This window comes from Phodopus roborovskii, unplaced genomic scaffold, assembly GCF_943737965.1.
Source record: "Phodopus roborovskii unplaced genomic scaffold, PHOROB, whole genome shotgun sequence".
NCBI lineage: Eukaryota > Metazoa > Chordata > Mammalia > Rodentia > Cricetidae > Phodopus > Phodopus roborovskii.
In genome coordinates, this window is record NW_026126517.1 from 51,974,064 (window position 1) to 51,997,429 (window position 23,366).

The 23,366-nt window shown below is 37.5% G+C and overlaps 1 protein-coding gene across 1 annotated transcript in view; it reads right to left on the bottom strand.

The window, feature by feature from the left end:
• Positions 1–22,116, bottom strand: part of Fam83b (family with sequence similarity 83 member B) — a 40,546-nt gene extending 18,430 nt beyond the window's left edge. The window contains exon 1 of the mRNA XM_051197970.1: positions 21,617–22,116. Coding sequence (XP_051053927.1) covers positions 21,617–22,060 — 444 coding nt within the window. The 5' untranslated portion in view covers positions 22,061–22,116. The remainder of the gene's footprint in view (positions 1–21,616) is intronic.
• Positions 22,117–23,366: the final 1,250 nt, after the last annotated feature.

The following is a 23,366-nucleotide window of genomic DNA, read 5'->3' on the forward strand; positions in this document are numbered from 1 at the left end:
ACTGCACTAACAAAAACTGAAATAAGAACACACATTCCAAATGATCTCATTCAATTAGATCAAATTTTTTTTTTATTAAAAACAATTAGAGAAAACGTATGCCTATATTCATTGACTTTCATTGGTATACTACATTCATGGTATTTGCAAACAAATGATCCATATCAATGACCAAAGGCCCAGAGTTAAGCCACAAGTGTAGTGCAGGCAGATTACTGAAGAAGAGAGAAAATTATGAGGACATAATGGGGAAGAAATTTTATATAAAAATCACCTTGCAGAAATTATCAAATTTGGTTGCTTTAGCAATATAAAATATGATTTTAAAACTTACTTAACCTCTAAGTGAATTTCCAAAGGGTGAATAATTTCAATTTTCATACATATGCACAAATGACACTTTAAGAGCTGTATCTATTCTAGCTAGCAAAATTCAAACTGCAATCTTGATTGGGTCAAGCAGAATATCTTTGAGGCAATTTTGGAGGTTATTTGAGACTTTGTTGGCAAATAAATCAAAGGGTTTAACAAAAATATACAGATATTCTTGACAGCATTAAGAAGCCAGGGAAGAGAAAAATTATTCAAATTATTAAGATGTGAAGCATTCCAGTAAGAAATCTACCCTTTAACTTGGATTACTGAGCTGGAAAACTCTGGTGAATTAAACACCTTATGGGCTGTATCATTTTTAATAATTTAGTTTTAAACTAAATTACAATTAATGAGCAGGTAAAAGAGATTCCACCACCATTCATAAAGTGACTATAAAGCTCAGAGAGAATCTTGCTGCTGTTACAGACCTAATGCTATGTCAGATTACCTCTTATTTAATTTTAACATCAACTGCAAGCTACTTGTGTAAAATATTGGGCATTTCTTTCAACTCTAGGAAGAAAGTGCTTAGGGGCATTTTTAAGACACGACAAATGTTATTAAAAATATGTCTAATATTCACTATATAGTCTGTTCTTTCCCCTCCCTTCCTCTTCTGAGCATGTAGATTACAAAATATATAGAAAAAGAAACAAAATTCTAATTTCTCAAATATTGATATATTTTTCCTTTCATTTTGGTATTTCATTTATTGTATATGGTTAAAAATGATTTTATATAATACTATATAATATGTATTTGTCATTATAGGGTATTTTCTTCTCATTAAAATTTGTTGGAAAGATCACATGTGGAAAAGACATTACCCCAAAGTAATTTGAAGACTCAGGTGAAGATGAGTCAAAATCTGTTGCAAATATGCAGGATGGAACATTAAAGCCTAATTGGTTCAGGAAATTCTGCCATTCAGAGTTCTGGAAGGAATTCAAATTTCCCTAGCAGCTTTCATAATTCAGACATTAAGGAAGCCAGCAAGAGAGAACTCTAGTGCTTGATCAGGAAGACAACAAAGACAAAGAAATAAAGGATTACCTGTCTGCCTGATACTTCCCACTGGGTCACATCACAGCTGGAAGGCAAGCACCAGGGAAAGTGATGTTTGGACTTCAAAATTTCAAAGAAGGGCAGAGAATGGTAGACAGGAAATAGATCTCACCATGAAGCTGGGGATGGGAGTAGAGAAAGATCCCCAGGGATTGTGAGCACATAGTAGGCAACAGTGATATTTAGGGACATAATGGTAAAATAAAATCCTGACAGTCAATGGGACAGCAAGGGTTCAGAGGTGAATGTACTACCAGACAACTTTCAGATTTCTGGAATGAGTAACCAAATGGTATCACCAGCGACAGAAGTATGCATATTCTATGTTGGGGAAAATGGCTCGGTTAAGGTTCAACCATCTATGATCCTGGTAGGTGGGGGTCCTTATAGCTACTTGGGATTAGGGAGAAAGCTTCTTCAGCCTTTTCTGTTCTTCATGCGCCCACTGCTGTCCTCGTGGTACATAGACCTTCTTCCATTTACAAAATTGTGTTTTCATTGTGTTTGTGTGTTTGTGTTTCTGTCCATTCATCTGTCTGTCTGTGTGCCTGCCTGTATGTGTCAGATCCCCTGGTACTAGACTTATATAAGATTATGAATGGTCTGATTGAGGCTGGGAGCTAAACTCAGCCTTTTCAAGATTTGCAAGTGGTCTGAACCACAAAGTCATCTCTCTACCTTCATTAGAGAGAAAACACACAGTGTTTGCCTACCTGGATCATAGATCTCCAGTTTCTCACCTATGTATCAAATATTTGAAGTAAAACACAGTGTAATATGTGAATTCTTACAGTGTCATTTGGAATCTGCTACAATCTGAATGCTTTTCTTCTTGGATTAACACTGTTGTGCTTTGAATATAAACACTTCCCCACCAAACTCCTATAGTTGGACAATTATTCCCCAGCTAGTGGCCCTATTTGGAAAGGTTGTGGAACCTTTTTAAGGGATGGAGGAGGTAGGTCACTGAGGGAAGCCTTGAGTCTTATCGTTTTGCTCCATTCTGTTTGCTGTACTTCACAGCTGTGGATGCGATGAGCATCTTCCTGCACTCCAGCCCCAATGTCTTCCCTACCATGGTGCACTGTATCTTTTAAAATGTGAACCAAAAGAAACTGTTCCTCTCTTACTCTACTTTTTATCAAGATTTTAGCAAAGGCAGCGTGAAAAGGAACTAAGACAGAATATTGGAACCAGAAATAGGACAGTTGTGATAAACCTGACCTCAAGGCTAATAAACATCTGGAACTGACTTGTGGGAGGAATGTGCAAAAGTTTGGAACTATTGACTAGAATAGGCCTCAAACTCTGAAAGCAGACTTAGGGGCTATTATAGTAGGATTTTCAAAGACAAATGGTGAGAAAACTACACAGGGAGGATCATCTCATTCAGGTTGCAGCATGGCTACTACTCACTACTTTTCTCCACGTCTACCACTTATTTTAGAAGAGTCACTGGAGGGTCAGAAAATTTAAACAAAAAAGTTCAGTTTCAGTTTGATAAGGAAAAGAGCACAGAAAGGTTGATGTTGCAGACACAGAAGGTGCTAAAAACAAGGCTGAAATTGCTTAGAGACTAGCCAACTATCAAGACATCTGATTTGCAATGGGAAAGTAGGAAGTGTTACCTGATGGCAAGATCCACGATCAAATCAAAAACAACCATATAGGAAATTGATTTTTCTGACTCAGCCCACAAACATATTGAGTCACTACAGCTATGGCTCAAAGTGGACAGGCTCTGTCCAAAGATATCAAGAGAATTTTACAGCATCACCCTCGTGCTGTTGGGTTTATTAGGCATGAAAGATGCAGTATTGTGGGACTGGGGAGACAGACATCAAGCCATGGTTCCAGAAAGCCTCCCAGGCCATAAAAAGTATGGATCTAAGGGGATCCCTATTAAAATCTTCACCCTAAGAAGATACTGCACAAAGCTGTGATGGTGAAACCTGGGTTATAGTTGAGTCTTCTGGATGTTAGAGATGTCAGAACTATGGGATGTCTTCCAAGAAAAGCTACAAAAACGGACTGGCAGTGACTCAAGAGAGAGGCTGTGTGTGGAATTAGAGGTAGTGGCTGAGAACTATCCAAGCCTCCTGGAGTCCAGATGATAACATTTTGATCTCCAGTTGGTGGATATGAAGCTGAATGAGTTTGGTGTTTGCCCTTCTGGAATTTGTTGTTGCTTCATTCTGCTTTCCCAGCTATTCTCCTATTCTTTTCTTTTTTTGCCATGGGGAAATGGGCATATTGCTTTTGTTTTGTTTTGGTCTGAATCACTGTATATTGGAACTATGTAACTTTTCTCTTTTTCTTTTTTTTGATATGTTATTTATTTTTATTTTATGGGTTATTACTTCGAAGACATGAAAAGTTAATAGTACTTATTTAAAGCCCTATTTAGAGATCTGGCAGGATGGCTTAGTTGATAAGTACTTCACACACTAAAAAGAGGTTATTGAGTTTGGATCTCCAGCACATATGTGGGGAGTTAAAAAAATACATATATTTAAATTATGATTCATAACCGTAGTAAAATTACAGGTATGAAGTAATAACAAAAGTAATTTTATGGTTTGGGGTCAACACAACATGAGGAACTATATTAAATGGTCACAGGAGTAGGAAGTTTAACTGGTGTAAAGTCTCCTCTGAGACCGAAGGAAATCTCTTAACTATGATCCCTTATTAAAAAAAAAAAAAAAAAAAAAAAAGTTACAGGGGCTGGAGAGAAGGCTCAGCAATTAAGAGCACTGGCTTCAGAGGATGCAGGGTTGATTGCCAGCACCCACATGGCAGCACACAACCATGTGGAACTCCAGTCCTGGGGGAATCTGATGCCATCTTCTGATCTTAGCAGGTACTACAGGAGCATGGTGCATAGACATGCATTGAAATACACATACCCATTTACTGGCTGCACATGTGGCTATGGATCTTGTAGTTCAGCACCAACACTTTCTTACTAATAGTACAGGATTGGGAGACAGGGAATGCCTATCATATCCATCAGTTCTGGCATCACTCACTTTCCTGTGTAAGGGAATGTTTAAAATATCTCATATTGAGCTGTGAGCTGTGGAGTCTGTTGAGAATATGTGTCTTCCTAAGGCAAGCAATAGCAATTGATGCACACACACAAAGGCACTGTACTCACAAATATTGTGTTGTGCCATATTCAGCTCACCAAATACCCATTTGTTGTCTCCCTCTTGTGTTGGCCCTAACATTCTCATTATTATTGGGTAAAGTCCTTTCTGGAATGTACAAACAGATCCCTAGCTTCCACCATCCAAAAGCTAAGAATATCATCAAATAATATCTGAGGCCTATATGGGAGCATTTCTGTTTTGATATAGCCTGCTTATCTGGTCTTCTCATTAATTAATGTATTTTTTAAATACTTTGATTTATGAGTTTCTTTGTTCTATTATTATACAAAGTTGACAAAACTGTTACCATGTTGAACATTTTATATGGGGCAGCCTGAATCAATCAGCTTTCCCAGACTGTGACCTTTCATATTAGGCTTCAGAATTAAAAGTCTTTTATTCCCTTTGCAGTTGCAACTGTGTTTTTTAAAATTATAAATGCCATTACTTTGTACATATCTAATTTGAATTTTTGGCACCAGGCAGTTCATTGGCTCCTACTACTACAAGGGGACACAGTAAGAAGATGGCTAGCAACAAGCCGTGCCCAGCATTACATCTGACACATGGAAACATGACAGTGCATCTCCTATTCTTGTCCAATCCTGCTGCTTGCTGTGGAGCATCTTTATTGTTCACCCCAAAGAACTCTTGTCTCCAGGGCAGTAGGGGTACAGTTGGAATTTCCTGTATACTGGCTTTCAGTCACCCCTTCCTTTGAACACTTTCTTACTGAGTTCAGAAGCATGAGATCCCTTGTTCCCAGCCTGAACTCCACAACAAATTCTCTTGAGAACTTCGTAAGAGGCTCCTTGAAATCTGGCTCATGGCTGTGAGGCTAGGCATTAGTAATTTCAGAAGCTCCTGGGGTAATCCTGCTGTGCAGTTGTGATGGGACCCACAGCTGTTCCCGAATTTCATCTGATCAAAAAAACACTCCTGTTAAAACACTGCCCAGCAGGTCACATCACAGTACTCAAGTAGAAGCATGGGAATCAGGAGGTCAAGACCACTGTTCCTGAGTGGTGTCAGCTCTGCTGGTTGGGGACAATACTTTGAAGTAACAGCTATCAGATTCTCAGAAATTTGTGATTTGGGTCCCTAAGTGTCAGCCTTGGTGATCTACCCCTGTGATGTACATTCTGAAGGTGTGGGGTAGTTCAAGGCACAAATCTCAGGATCCCTGGCTGCTCCTTTTGGTGCTGGATGGGGTACACACTGGATAACTAGTGACATGGTCCTCACACTTTGTGCTTGGATGACATGAGGCTCAAAGGGAAGACACCTTAAGCACTCCCTGGTACCAGGTCTTATCAAAAACACCTGAGATTTTTTTCAGGCTGTGGGAGAAATCAAACTAGCAAGGAGCTCAATTTCCACGGATAAAGAGTAGCATCTATATTTATTCCTGTCCCCAGTGTGGGTACTTTGAATAAATCCCCTTTATCTGATTTTCACTGTAATGTGTCTCTTCAATCAACATACTGAGGACAGTGAGCTGAGTCTAATTTTTAAGGGTACCAGGGTCCAGGATCAGACCCTAATAACTCAAGAGACAAGGGCAGTGAATACAGAATCAAATAGACTATGTGAGTGAGATAATTAATTAATCCTGAGAAAATTTCACATGAGATTATAGAAAGATAAAGGGGAGAAAAAGACATTAAACAAATGACTTCTAGGTTAGTAATTTGAATGTGTGGTTAGATAGTGCTAACATCATCCTACTGAGAAAACAAATTAAAGCTTTAGTTAGGAAGTAGAGGTAAGCAGTTCACTTGAGGATGTATTAAGTTTAGGGTCTTTGGAACACTCCAATGAAAGTGTATAGAAGATGCTTGACATGAACACAGATCATGAACATTACTTCATTCTTTCTGGCCATTGTCCTAATTCCTAACACCTGATAAATGACTACAAAGTACAGTCATTGCCATCTCTTATGCCCCTGAAACATAAGAAACAACCACTGGTACGTTGCATCACACAGAGGCAGTCATATGATAACTGTCCTGGGCTTCCCTGCTTGTAACATTTCAAGTGCCCAGAATATACAATCACAGAAATAACTATGCTCACTGTCAGCAAGGAGATTATATCTACTGTGACTTCATGGTACCCAAGGTTATGTTCCACTTGTGAATTCAACACTATCTAGTTAGTATGAGTGTGGGTACACATAATATGTCTGTATTCCCCCTATTTAGTTAGCTCATTGGCTATGGCAATACCAGTATAATAGAAGATTAGCTGGGAAAGTATCCCATCTCTACTGAAAAGAGTGACTTGTCTAGAGGGCCTCAGACAAAAGACCTTGGGAGGATGTGGCAGTGTCAACAGCTCTGACACAAAGGATCCCAGTGAAGAATAGTAGAGTGGCTTCCAGGTGAATACGGTCAGAATTGTGTCAAATGTGTTTGGTTTGAAACCCTATTATTTCACTATGACTTTGCAAACCTAGAAATGCATGATTCTCAGTTATGTTTAATCAGCAAATTAATTTTTATTAGACAAGTTCCAAGTACTCTGACAAGTATAATCTCAAACCTAGTGCATTTCCCTGACAATAATCAAAGTGAGAATTCAAGTATCAAAATATTTTGCCATTTTTATTCTGCCAATTTTAATGTAAAATGCCTGTAATGTGTGCTATTCTTCCACAACTTCCAGAAACTACTACACAGAAGACATTTAAATGTACCAGAATAAATCAAGAATTGTAAGGCTATCAGCACTGACAGTCAGTATATTCTAAGGTAGTGAATCTCAATCAACCTAATACTGCGACCCTTAATACAGTTCCTCATGTGGTGACACACAACTGTAAAATTATTTTTGTTGCTAATTCATAACTGTAATTTTGCTACTGTTAATGAATTATAATGCAAATATTTTTGGAGATAGAGGTTTGCCAAAGAGGTTATAATCCACAGGTTGAGAAGCATTTTTCTAGGGCCTTTCTTAGAGAAACAGCCATTGTACACAACACACACACACACACACACACACACACACACACACTAAACAGAAGGGAAAAATATGAACATCAGGTGATTATTTTCAGAATGAGTAGCTGTTCAGACTTCACACAGGAACTAGTGTGTTTGTTTGAGCACACATTATTTAAAATGATTAAAGTAGAACCCAGGAAGAGCCAAACTGGCCCAGCTACCCAAGGGTATAAAAACTCATCTATAAACATAAATGTACAAGTTTCAAGGACTCACGGGGAGAATAATGTAACTTTCCTAAGAGCAAAGGGACCTTGAGATATCACTGGAGTATCCCTCTGTGGTCCTCAGCTCACAACGGTTCCAGCTTAATCAGCCTCATTATGTCTAGGCTGAAAAGCAATCATTCCTTCACTACCTCTTTATAAAGTCCCTTCTTATTTACTAGGCTTAAGGATGTTATCTTAGCTAGGGTTTCTATTGCTGTGATGAAACACCATGACCAAAGCAACTTGGGGGGGGGCATTATTTGGCTGAACCTTTCACATCACTGTTCCTTACTGAAGGAAGTCAGGACAGAAACTCAAACAAGGCAGGAAGCTGATAGCAGGAGCTAATGTAGAGATCATGGCATGGGGGGGGGGGGTTGCTGCTTACTGGCTTGTTCCTTGGTCTTGCTTTTTTTTTTTTTTTTTTTTATAAAACCCAGGACCATAAGCCAAGGGATGGCCCCACCCACTATGGCTGGGCCCTCTCCCAATCAATCACTAATTAAGAAAATGTCCTACAGGCTTGCCCACAGGCTGGTTTTATGGAGGCTTTTGTTAATTGTGGTTCTCTCCTTAGATAACTATAACTTGTGTTAAATCGACATAAAACCATCCAGACAGATGTTAGTGCTCTGTCACTTTCCTTCTCTGTCACACTCCACACAATGAACTGTGTTTTTTAAGGCACTAATCATAGCTGAATTAAAACCTAACCTTTGGAATTGGATATTTACTTTCCATTCTCAGGCACCACAATATTTTAACAGCAATTTAAATATTCTTTGAGGATTAGTTTCACCTCCCATACATAATAAAACCAAGGGGTGGAGCTAAGACACAAATTCATGTAAACTTACCCAGAATCTAGGTTTCATGCCTGTGTATGAGCCAAAAGTTCTTTCTAAAGCTATATTAATGAGTTTGCACCTGCTCATTGCTAATACTTTTGACCAAACAAATCAACTTTTTTATTTTAATCCTGATTTCTAGGGACTTCCTACTCTTTCCTGAGCCATTTATAAAAAAAAAAAAAAAAATCCAAGGAATGGGCTTCATATTGTACTCCAGAAAAATAACCCACAAAATATTAAGCTAAACAGCAGATGGCTGAGCACAAACCCCTATAGAGTTCTATTTCTTAGTTCTTAATTAAAATCACTTCAAGTGAATCCTCTCAAATGTGACACCTGAACAGACTAGACTGTAGTTTTAGATCATTCATGGCATGTGTGTAGGTATAGTTTTTGGCAGACACCATGCACATATGTTAAAATTACACAAAGTTGATTTTCTTTCCCTAATTTACCTTTGAGATTGTCATTCTACATAAAATCAACAGATGATCACAGTAGAGGTAGGGGCCAAGCCTACAAAATCATGACACATCTATTCATATATCAGATACTGAACAGTTGGGAAAGCCACGTTAAGTCTGTGGAGACCATGCCGTGTGCAGCATTTACAGGACCCCAGTTAATACAGGACAGAAGCACCAAACATATCATTAAAATGAAGTCCTGGAAGAATTTTCCCTATCCAAAAATTACCTTTCAGCAATGAATGTTAATGACAAAGTAAGACAGAACATAGTACTGTGGAATACTAGTGAAGGTATGCACTTTCTGTGACGTTAAGTTTAATTTAGAAACTGGTTCTGCACAGAACTTATAATGAAAGACTGAACACTTCAATATATTCGTATATGCTGAAAATATATCAGAACAAGAACTATGAAATTCAGGTGTAATGTGATGGTAAAACTTTATATAAAGCACTAAAATACCAAGCTGGTAACTAAAATTTTGCTACTCTTTTAAAATTTTATGTATTTGCGTGATTTATTAGATAGTTTACCGTTGTAAAATTGTTGTATTAATATAGCATATTCTGAAGTATATTGACAAATAACTACATTATGAGCAGACCATTATTATATGAAAAATCAATGACTAAAACTAATCATTTTCATGAGTTATATTTTCTCAGCAGGAAAGACCAGACTTCTTAGAAAGTAATACTGTACTTGCTATCTGTTACTGCACAACAGGTTATTCTCAACACTTAAACAGTGACATCTGTATCTAATAGCTAAAGAGGATGGGGACTCGAAGGCAAAGCCTGTAGGTGTTCACTAAGAAGCTCTTTCAGCTCCAAGCTGGAGCTGTCTGCAGTTGGTGAGAAGGAAACTTTGTTTCCAAGAAGGTTCATTCATATGGCAGTCTGTAGATGACCTCAGCTCCTCATTCCAATGAACACTATGTAAACTGCTAGGTGACCTTATGAGGTAGCTGCGGGACTCCTCCAGAGTGCAATGCAAGAGAGAAGTACATCAGACTGCCTTATGCCCCAACTTTGCCTCATCTGTGCCCTGCTCTACTTACTGGAAAGAAACCACCAAGACCAACCCATGCAAAAGGGGAAGAGGAGGCTCCACTTTTTAAAGATTGCTGGTGAATGCCTTCCTGGGGTCCCATTTCTTGCAATGTTAAATTGTTAGTATCTTCAAATTCTTCATATCACTCTAAAAAAAATATAAAATTCTGTAGATCTATGCATTATTGTGAAACTAAACCAGGAGAAACCTGTAGCTTGAGATCCAGGGACTATGTCTCTGAAGGTTTGTAAATAAATCCTATAAATCCTAAAACCCTTCTGACTGAATCAAAATCAGTCTATGTTTTACAAAACTATGGAAAGGCAGCAGACAAAGTAATATTTAATTCTGGGAATCAGCTGCAGTATTTTTAAAATCGGGTTGTTAGCAGTTGAAATACATATTAAAAATGTGGCTAGAAAGAAGGAATTGTTATTGGCTTCTAATAGACAATCTTTAATTTCAATGTGATAAGTGAATGGAAAAAATAATCCATATATAGTCCAAAAAAGTTAACATGGCACGTTCTCAAATATATTTTACATAAGTAAAATATTTTTTGTAAAATAACTATAATTAATGAAATATTATAAGACTCTTGTATTTTGTTTCAAGTATGGCTACAAATTTTGATATTCCCAATTTTTAAAAGTGGGGGTGTATAGTTTTTAACAATCATATTTAAGATAAATAAATTAAATGTGAAATTTATGCACTACTAAGTTTCACATGGTCATTTAATTTTATAGTGTTACATGAAAACAAGCTAACCAAGCTTTAGCCTTTGGATACAGAAACATTGGGCTGGAGAGATGGCTCAGTGGTTAAATGAGCTTACTGCTCCTGGTTTGGTTTCTTTGGTTCCGACCACCCATATGGCTGCTAGCAAACACCTGTAACTCCAGTTCCGTGGGATCTAACGCTCATCTGGCCTCCACTGTCTTCTGCACATATTTGTGACACATGCTTATGCATCCATCCACACACATACTTATACATGCCAAACTTAATAAATAAATCTTTAGATTCAGAAGTGCACAGACTCTGTTAAGTTCCTCAGAGTTAAACTTTTGCAGTGTGTTTCAAACAAAGCCATGGTGGGCTTTCTAAAATCGAGGACTAGAAATCCAAATAGCCCATTTCAGCAGGGTCATCTTAACCATAGAACATAGTAATATGTAGTTTTGGTTCGCAGAGTTTCATTAAGACAACAATGAAAATAATGTTTCCTGATATGTCCTAATTAAAAAAAAAAATAGAAAAGTACATGCAAACCAGGTGGTAGTGGCACACACCTTTAATCCCAGCACTCAGCTGGCAGATCTCTGTAAGTTCAAGGTCAGCCTAGTCTACAGAGCAAATTCCAGGACAGCCAGGGTTATATAGCAAGACCCTGTCTTACAGGAAAAAACAAAAAACAGAAGGCAGAAGAAGGAAAAATAGAAGGCAGAATGATATCAGCTATACAGATGTTGAAATTACTCAACATAAGAGTAAAGAAATACAAGCTTCAAGATTCCCCCAATGAGCAATTTTAATAATTACATAAATTTAGAAAATTTTCTGGTGAATAAACTTTAGTTTTGTATTTTAAATCCCTTTAATAACACCTAAGATAGAAGCATTTTTATTAAATTCACATATGGTGCAAACTACAATGATTTTCATTAGACCAACCATCATATAGAAAAAACTGGTCTTGGCAGAAAAAAACTTTTTTTTGTTGTTTTTTTAAATATATTTGTTTTTAATGATAGTTCTGTAATATTCAAAAGCACAGGCTAAATATGTCTTTGTTTTTTCTGTTTTTTTTTTTTTTTTTGCTTTTTTTATTGTTTATTTTTCTTATTTTACATATCGATCCTAGTTCCCTCTCTGTCCCTTCCTCCCTCCCTCTCTTCTACCCTCCCATGCCCCACCACCACCACCCTCCCATCCCACCCCACACAAAACTCCACATGTAGGGTGATGCCTTCCTGGAGGGGTCATTTAAAATTGTCTGTAGAAAAAAAAAAAAAAAAAACCCAATGGAATGATGGGAGATGTCATTCTGTATATGTTTCTCATACTGGTTAATAAATAAAGCACTGTTGGCCAATAGGAAAGGAAGATAGGAGGGATTAGAAGACAAGGAGGAAGAGGAAGTAGTAAGGAGGAGTCAAGATGGAGAGTCTGGAGAAAGCAGACTTACCGGCTCCCCGGTAAGAGAAATACATAGATCAGCAGAAATGGGTTAATAATTAAGACAGAGCTAGCCGATTAGAAACTAGCACCTGGCCAACAGCATAATATCAAATACAGAGTCTTGGTGTGTTAATTGGGGCTGGTGCGGCGGCGGGACAAGGCAGGACAAGACCAGGCAGGCGGCAAGCGGAAAAACCATACTCCTTACAATGGAATCTTGAAATTCACAGACAAATGAATGGAACTTGAAGAAACTATCCTGAATGAGGTAACCCAGTCACAAAAAGAGGAACATGGTATGTACTCACTCATATATGGATTTTAGACCTAGAGCAAAGGATCACAGGCCTATAATTCACACTGCCAGACAAACTAGGATACAAGTAGGAACCTAAGACATTCATACAAGGTCCCTCACAGAAGGAAAAACAACTCTTAAAATAAATAAGGTCATATCCAAGACTTGTGGGGCCAAGATCCAGATGAGGACAGATTGTGCCCTTGTTTTACCTCCCATAGCTCTCATTTGCTCGTTCACAGGGCAAGACATTGAGGCCAAACAGTAACTATGGGCAAGAGCTGTCCTTCATTCTCAGAAGATTAAAAGAAACAAAATGTCAGCTTATCAAACAGTAAAAAAGTCTAAAGAGTCCTGACCACACAGAAACGGGAATCCACGTGAGATCGGTGAGCAAGAAGGAAATCTAACAGGTTTAACAGTGAAGGAAGGAAACCTAAAACACTGTCAACACATATTGGGAAGGTGAAAGTTGCAGTCATGTTTTTCCTAAGGAAAAGGAGATCCTGGCAAACATTTAGACTTTTTAAGGAGAGCCCAGAGGGTTAACTTTAAATAGAATAAGGGAAATGGATGTAGTTCACTATCTGATGACCACATCATAAAACCCCAGAACTTTTCTGAAATAAGGTGATCCATCTTAACTTTAAGTGTCAAGTTCTCTTTAAATCCCTCATGGTTTCCATACTAAATTCCCAAAGGTACTGCATTCTTCTGGGTATGTGAGAAGACTGAACCAAATTGCCAATAGGTAAGAGGGAAAAAAATGGGATGGAAATACATACATATGAAAACTTTCATATGAACAGCTAGTGGAGCAACCTTGTAAGCTATAGCCTGTTGGTAGCTCCCATAATCAGATGGTGTCTTGGGCACCATCCTGAAATGGTCTATATCATGGCCATTAAAAGTCCAGAGTACAGGCATGCAGAGAGTTCTTGCAAAGTATCTAGGTTCAGTTCCTAGCACCCACACAGTTGCTCATAGGTGTGTGGGCGGTACACATGTGTACATGCAAACAAAACACTCATACACACAGAACAAAACTAATAATAATAATAGAAAATTTAAGAGTGAAAAGATCCAGAGGTCTGAGTCTACTCGAAGGGCTCAGTGACCAAGGCCACCTTTTTTTCCCATCTCTAAAGGGGTGAGCATGCCATGCCCGAGCTCTGGAGTGGGAGCACGGTGATTACTGTTAGTGCTCAGGGTCAATGATTAGCTGGGTGACTTCAGACTTTTGGACTTTGTCCACCTCTCTCTGCCTATCTGTAAAAACAGGAGCATCATGTTTACTCTTACTATCAATTGCTCCCGAGTTTCTGCCAGCAGAAATATGACCCCTGTGATACTGATGTTTTCCATTATGGATTTTTCGGGAGTGAATATTGGATTGATATTTAGCCAAATGGCAATGCTTCTGCCTTTCACATTTATTTGCTTGCTTAAGACATTCCCTGCATTCCAATCCAAGAGGCAAAACTCAAAACGATTACTAGTAGGAAATTAGTAAGACTTAAAGGAACGTCCTGCTTTGTGAAAGAAGATAAGGGAATCGCATTTTCTGCTGTTTAAAATTCAAAGAGAGAGTCATGATTTAGGAGCAAACATTTAGGCACAGTTAGACTTTCCTCATTCCTAAGTGAATCCTGCCAGAGAAACTCTCATCTCAGAACTGTGACTGAGAGGGTTACTAATGAGGAAGAGATGGGTGGAGGGACAGTGATGAAGTAGGTCCTCCTTATCACTGATGGTTCTCTCAATTACCAACGCTACACTCCAAGAAAGAGCCAGAGGCCTTCTAAGCAGCCTTATTACCAGCAATTTGAAAATTCCCACACAGCAGGGAACCCCAGGGTGCTTCATACTGTTAAATTATTGCATCACTCACTATGCAGAAGTTCTACTATTTTATTTCAGCAAAATCAGAAACAAAAAGAGGCAGAGGTAGTTTTATATTATTTACGATATGTATATATCTAGTATTTAACATATGAATATTCTTTTTAAAGATCTGTGAAGGCATTAAAATACACACACATACACACAAACACACATACACACATGTGAGCACATACTTAGGGACATCAACACTTTTATAGCTGCTTATTTAGCTAATGTGGAAGAAATTTTCTTACCTGGAAACTGGCTGAATTTTCTTTCCTTTCTCCATTTACCATTTTCACTGATTTTCATAAGGGATATAAGTATTTTTAAAATGAATCTTAAAAACATACACTATTTTCATGGCATTTTATCACATACTATATAGTGTTGGATGGCCTGGTACTCACTATGTACAACAAGAACTCATCTCTGAGCTCCTGTCAGTATTTTTGCCTCAGTCTCCTGAGTGTTAGGATTAAAGATGTATGTATCACACATAGCTGTATCATGACTATTCTACTTTGATTTTTCACAGCAAGTCACTTCTAGGCCTGATGGTAAAAGCTCAAGTGTTTCTAGATCATTTGGAAGGACTACTTAAAAGACCCCCAGTAACTGATATGAAAGTATAAACTGAATGATGGAACTGAATAGTAGAGCCCTATAATACAGAATGTCACGGTGCACATTGATCATCCCATAAAGGCTCCCTTCACACTTGCATCACTCTGTCTCATTGGGAAGACTGGCAGGCAAAGAAAAGCCATGCCCCTGTAGTGTCAAGAGAGCCAACTTAGTTATTTCTGACGTTCATTTTGTTTTGTTGCTACTGCTGTTGTTGTTGTTGGTTTTGGGCATTAGTTAGACCAGCCTTTACTAGTCTGGAATTCACAATGTAGACAGGGCTAATATTTTGCCTCTACTTATCATCACACAAATGTTCTACCACACCCAGCCTGAAAATTAACCTTTAGTACGAAGCCTCAGTGAATACAAAGGTCTTCAGCTTATAAAATCTATAGTGTTTTAAGGGAAATGTCTATAATCAGCACCTGTTATCTCTTTTTCAGTGTTCTTTCATTTTCTGGTGGAATGCCACTTGCACCTTACTTTGTCCTTATTTATCATCATCATCATCATCACCATCATGAAAACACATAACTTTGTAAAGCTGCTAAAATATGTTGCTATATAATGTAGTTGCAACCTGGAATAGTAGCACACACCTTTACTCCCAGCTTTCTAGAGGCAGAGAAAAGCGGATCTCTGAGTTTGAGACCAGCCTTCTATAGAGTGAGTTCCAGGACAGCCAGGGCCTATACAGAGAAACCCTGTCTAAATAAACCACATCTCCCTTGTTTCCCTTTCTCTCTCTCTCTCTCTCTCTCTCTCTCTCTCTCTCTCTCTCTCTCTCTCTCTCTCTCTCTCTTTCCCTCTCCCATAGATTCTCAAAAATAAATACACACCACCACAGAATGTACTTCGTTCAAGGAAATGGTACTCAATGCAATGCCACTGAATAATGATGTCATTAAATCTGATGAAGCAAAATACACTTACAGGAAGGAACTAATTTTGAGCCAAATTCAATGACAGGATTCACAATGAGAGTCAGAACAGAGATCAGGCAGAAAGGAAACTCTTAACAGAGACTGAGATCATTGGGAGGGAGATGATCCTGGTATAATGAAAGTGCTGATAAATACTTAAGTGTCTCTTAGCTAGACAGGACATGTTTGCAAAATGATGCAAAGGGGAGTGACACTGTGACACAATGATGCTCACTCACATCTTACTCTAACTTAGCCAGGAGAATTATATGTTATAATAATCTTAAGTTGGTGAGAACTGTTAGAGGCTTAGAAGGGGATATTGGGCTTCCAAAATGCACCAAAAAGATCTTGCTTTATATCCTTTTCAAAGTAAGTGAAGATACTGATCCTAAATAGGTGCAATACTTGTCCATTGTCACAGTTAGTTAGTTATTGCAGAGTCCTGGTGAGCAAATACCTAATTTAGCACTAATTTTATACAAACAGCTGATTCCCAAGGAAAGCAGCCATCATCTGCTCACCTGCACCTTTGCATTTGTGGGGCCCAGGGATGAGCAATTTTCTTCTGTCTTACTAATAGCTAGCAAGGCCAAACAGTCTCAGGAACAGTGACTCAGGGTGGAGCTGAGACTCATGCCTCAGCGATGTGGTGCTTCGGGAATGACTCCACCCAATTGTGCTCATGAGTCTTCCCAATTCCATATTCCCTGGACTAAGATTTCTGTCTCGCAAAATAAGTTTGTGCGAGCATGAGGACTCAGGAGGGAGCAGACAAGAAAACAGCATTCTGAACACACTTAGATCCAGTGTGATCAAAAGTAAGAGCTCCCTGAATGCGAACCACAGAATAACTGGGAAAGGTACGCCACTGAAAGACAACTGCTTAAAGTAATCAGTAGGAGTGTTTCATAAGAGGAGCTCACAATAATTACCATATATGCATATATAATCTTGGGAACACTTCTTGAGATCTTAATTATTGCCTGGGAAAAGTCATGTTAGACACTATTAGAATATATGAAGCTGATACATATGTAACTATGCCAACTGCACAGAAAAAAACATAGAAAGGAGTTCAGGAAGTTGAAATATATTACACTAGAGAACATGTATGAGAGTAGCTTCAGTCAGCTTTTCCAAACTGGAAATTCAGAAGAGAATAAAGTAAGCAAATACATAAAATTAAGTGGAGGGGTCATAAAACAACTTCTAAGCAATAACTGGTAAAAATAAATAGGCATAAAATTTTAAAACCAAGATAATTAAATGCTATAAAATAATATTATAGTCAGAAAAACAAAGTAATTCATGGAATGCATAACAAGCTAGAAAGTAAAGTTTAATAAGTAACATTTAAAACCATTCAAGAGCTGGAATCAGTAGTTTAATGGCAGATGTTGTATATTCTGTGTGTGAGAGACACTGGCTTCAGTCCCAAGCATAACACAACTGAAAAAATAAAGTAAACATAAAAGGTGCATATAAAGATACATTACATACACATACACAGACTCACACACTTGTTTTGAGTAAAGACAGACAAGACACAGTAGAGGTATCATCCCTTTGTTCAGGAATGGGAAGGTGAGCTTGGTGTTCAATAAAGATCTCAGCTACCAGACACTGCAGCAGCCAGAATTTACATACTTTCCCTTAATATAAGATTTTTTTTTGCATAACAAGACACTTATTTTGTGGAATATTAGTTTAAGATGTGTTACACTCATTTACGCTGTGGAATATTTGTTTAATGATGCAAACATGTGTTGCATCCTTTTATGATACATTTGTTTAACTCTGTGAAGTTGTGTTACTTTGCCTGTCTACAACATCTGATGGATCTAATAAAGAGCTCAACAGTCAGGAGAGAGGCAAGAGAGACAGACTGGTGGGGCTGCCAGGCAGAGAATAAATAGGAGGAGAAATCTAGGCTCCAAAGAAGAGGAATGAGCCAGAGGAAGAGAAGAAGAGGAGGACTCCAGGGTGCAACCACCACAAGTCAGTCATGGAGAAAAAAAAAGAAAGACATACAGAATAAAAACAGCCAAAAATCCCCAAGGCAAAATTGCAGAAGAAAACAGGATCGTTTAATCTAAGTTAGAAAAGCTGACTAGAAACAAGCCAAGCTAAGGAGCTAAACATTCATAAGTAAGACTAAGTCTCCCTCTATTTATTTGGCAGACGGGTGGCAGGGCCCCAAAGAGTTAAAAGAAAAAAAAAAAAGTGTCTTAGCTTAGTTACAAATGGAATAATAAGCATAGAATTAACTTAATTTGGGACCAGATCCGTCTCTTCTGTCCCTGGTCACAGACTTATTTATCTAGCATTGTATTTCTATAAATTTTGACAAGGCTGAAGACTCTCTTTAGAAGCTCTGAAGCAAGAAGTTTGTTTCTACCACTTTAAGTCTATCTTATTCGAAACCATTATGATAAAAGTCACCCCAATGCAATATTATGACAATATACTGAGTTACTAATAAGGAAAATTAATCTTCTGAAAAAGTCCAAAGCAAAGTTTATCACTGATTAGCAGGTTCCCATGAATTCTACAAGATAAAAACGGGGCATGATTTCCAGTTGAAGAGATGGCAGGCACGAAGATCATAATTAAAAATCCATGTGCCTGCTTTTATAGTACTTTTTTTTTCATTGTATTATTAATTAACCTGGCCATTTGAGACAACATCACACTATAGAGCCCAAGCTGATTTCTAGCTCACAACACCCCTGCCTCAGTATCTGGCATTTGGGTGATACCATGTGTCCGATCCTGTATCTGGCTGATTAATTGATCTTCCATTGAAATTCTTAATAAGACCTTGATTAGTTATGAGGTTAAAAGGGGGGAAGGTGGAGAGATACTACAGAATTTCCTGAGTATTGTATCCTTTCAAAATCTGCAAATAGAGTGGTTTCTGAAGGGATGTGTAAAGTCCTTGAGATAAAGTACTTCTGATGCAATACTCTTTATGCAGGGAGCCAACTAGAGGCTGATAATCACTGCATCTGAACAGAGATGACAATATTTGATCTCCTGAACCAACAATTATTATCTTCCATGATTTATACTCAACTGCAATATATTCAATTTATAATATCAAATAATTTTCCTTAATCCAGCATGTCTATAATATGATGAAATGCTTTTATTTTTTTTTAAATTTTATGCCATTTTGATTGTACAGACAAGAAGTAGAATATAACCCTGTTTTATATATTATGGGCTTTCAGTTCCTCTGGAAGTCCCAATTCAAGTAGGAGTTTCCAGATAAAGATATAATTGCAGAGGCTCATTAAATACACAGAGCTACATTAGTAAAAATTATATATGAGCAGGTCATGAGTACTGCTCAGCTTCAATGGGTGGGCTGGCCAAAAAATGTATGTTATTACTTGCATTATGTTTATGGTTTCACAGCTTGGGGGAGGGGAATCAGTTTGTATGCAACTACTCCTATGCAGTCACCAGTTCACCTTTAATAATGTGACTCAAGGTAAATCATATACCCTGATAGAAGCAAACAACAATTGGTAAGTGACACTTGTTATTATGATTTTTAATTCTCACTTTATTTATAAAATGTAATTGTATCATTTGTGACCAGCACCAAAGAAGGGATAGTTTTTAAAATATATCAGTTCAGAAAGTTTGACTGGCAGTGATATTGAATTGTGGCTTGGTCCACTATTATGTCCTCATATGATAGCTAATGTTTAATAATTAAAACAGGTAAGCATTTTTTGTAGACATAGTAATGCTAATGGAATCAGCACCCTTAAGAAGTGAGGTTATCTGAATTCAAATGGTTAGGGTTGCCTTACTTTCACAAAACCTATGTCCAAAACTAGTTTAAGAACACTGAGTCTCCCTGGTGTGACTTTTGAATATTAGTTATCTGTCTTGAAAACTGTAATGTCACTGAGAACTGAGGTCCTTATTTTTTTATATTTCATCAAACTATTTTTTTCAAGCACTGTTGTGTCATGTCAACATAGAAAAAAAAAAAAAAAAAAAAAAAAAAGAGGACATGTTTGTGTGTTTCCTCAGGCCTTTCAATGTCCTAAATTTCTTTATTATACGGATGGACCTAATAGATACTTTATAAATAAAAATCATATTTTTGTTCATTTTTTGTTTGCTTTTTTTTTAAACTTGAGTCAGTGTTTAACTAAATTTGTCTGGTCCAGAATTCACTACAGATATCAGAATGCCCCCAAAGATGGCCATTGTTGACTCTCTCTTGAGTACTAAGATTACAGACACGTGCCACCATGCCCAGACTGGCCCGAATCTTTCAAACTTGAGAAATGTTATAATAATCTTAAAAATATCTTCCATGGTGATCATCACATTTAAACAAACAAAGGAGAGATGCAAAAAAACTTGTAATAATTTTCATTGATTAAAAGGATATTTCTGAAGTTTTATTTGAACTCTAAAATAAGTTTTATAAGATTTACAAGGCAATGTAAGTACTCGACAAAGAGTACAAGGTCTCAAACTGCTAAGTGCTTCAGAACTTTGCTTGAAAAACATTGATTTTTACATTATACATTAATGTGTAATTCAGAAAATAGTTAAGTAGAACTCTAGTTTATATAATAATATAATGAACCATTCTGAGAACAGGAATTTGTTTTTAGTCCTATGTCAAACAAAGATTATATATATATATATATATATATATATATATATATATATATATACACACACACACATACACACGTGTGTGTGCACATATATTACATATACAATTTCATATATATACATTTATTTTATATATATATTCTAAAGAGTAAGAAGACTTGAAGTGCTTTAAACATACGAATATGTCAAAAATCATCTTATTTCAGTTCATGTACCTTCATTTCCAAGGGCTGAAGGCTTCTTAGGTCCAATATGAAAGAAAATAATTTCTCATGATAGCTCCTTTAGTGGAGACCTATTACTACTGTCTCAGATACACATAACATATGGGGGATATAGGGGCAGGGGAGATGGCTGAATAATTAAAAACATTTGCTATTCTTTCAGAGGACCCAAGTTCAGTTCTTAGTACCCTTTCTGAGAAGTCCTCAACAGTCTGTCACTTTAGTTTCAGTAGATGATACCTTCCTTGGTCTTTACGAGCACCTACATTCATTGGCGCGCACACACACACACACACACACACACACACACACACACACACACACAAATAAATCTTAAAGAGATGAGAAGTGTGTGAACTTCATATATATATATATGTATATATGTATATACATATATATGTGTGTGTGAATGTATATATATATACATATATATGCATGTGTGTATGCATGCATATATATATATGTAGTATGTATATATGTCTGTGTGTGATTGTATGTATGTATAATTTGAGAAAATAACAGGCATTAACCATACCCAGTGATTTTTAAATTAACACGTGCCCATCATATTACAGCATTGCACTTCTCCACATTTTATATTTTTTTCATTTAAAAATAGACATACTACTACCTTTCTTGCCTCTTTCATCATCTTCCGGATAGTTTCCTTTATTGTAAGTAGATGTGCTCTTGGTGGATGAAAGAGGAGATCTATATGGGTACTCCCTAAGAGTCCAGGCATCACATATGGCCAGCCTAAATCAAGATTTGGAGCTTCCACGTCAGACTGCATGGGCCAATAAGTCCCAGAAGATGAGGCATCATCACAGGAATTATCAGAACCACGCTCTGTATTTTGTGCAAACTTCTGGACATTTTTCAAAATATAATTAATTTCTTCCTCAGCTAGAAAGTCAGACACTCGCTCCTTAGCAAGGAATTCTTGGTAGGCTTCTAAGCCATGTTCAATCAGAGCATCAATAGCCACACGGTACCACTCCTTGTAGTGCGGCTCGATGTAGTTGTCAGATTTGCACTCATCATTCAGTGATGAAAGCATTGATGAGGTCTCCATGGTTGCAGATGTTTGATGAAGGTACTTTCAAATATTCATCTGTGCAGAGGCAAGAGGTACCTAAGAGTGTGATAAAAATAAATAAATAAATAAATAAATAAATAAATAAATAAATAAATAAAATCAAGGTCAGTTAGAATTCTACGTGCAGATACTTGTGATATATGCCATAAGTCACTTTGACAGACAGCATTCACATTAGGTACCATTTGAAGCAAGATGACACACTTCATGTCCAAAATGATGTTAATAGAGCCACAATTCAATATCTATCACTGTCAGTTAAATGGATCTCTTACAAATTCAAGGCATTCCAAATGAGAGTGCCTCGTGTGACATAATAGACCTGACTTTTCTGGTGTTACAGAACATGTACTCAACTTAAACCTGAAGGCAGAGTGCCTTTGATGAGGCAGGAATTCCTACAAGCCACATCTGTTTTGATAATAAAATAGTATTGGAATATGATTAATGCCTGGCTAGCCATTAATACAGATATATTAATATGCTTGATGAAATATAAAAAGCACAAAAATGTGTCTTCCAGGAATTCACCATTTAGGTGAAGTACATAGAAACACATACATTCAAAACTATTAGCCATTATTCTAAACTAAGCCACAAGCCATGACTTATGCAGGAAAAAAAATGAGTCAGTATTCATGCTAATTAATTAATAATATCATAGTCACTGGCTTAAGAATAAAAGCAAGTTCAGATCGGTACATAATGAATGAGCTATGGGCAAACCTGAGCAGGAGGCATACTACAGATGAAGCTAGCACTACAAAAAGGAACCTGCTCCTGCAGCAGAAGATACTGTCATTCCAGACAAGGCCAAAAACACAGTCAAAAGAACAAAGAGGAAATGAAGAGGGTATTCAGGATTCAGGGAAGAAAACTTGGTATGTGGGAAAACAGGTTTCTTCTTGGAGTGAGAGACAGAGCCAAGCAGATAAGAAAGACTGAGCCAGGTGAAGCAATCAAGACTTCTGCAGCTGTGCCAAACTAAGGGTAAAACAGTCCTGCTGTAGCTGGATGCCCCACATCCGACTCTTGGCTTTCTGCTTCCTGGAAAGAGACACTGGCCTTCATCTCCTTCAGATTAGGAGCTTATCAGCTGTTTAAAGTCCTGATACCATTGTGGGGCTCACAGCTCAGCTGTATCCTCAACTACAAAGTTGATTTGACCAAAGAGGCTTTGGCGGTGCTTGTGACCTACTTTAACATTCTACACTTAACTGGTCTTTTTCAGTCTTCCTCCCAGTCCAATTCAAATTCCATCTGCAAGGGGAAAACTTGGAAG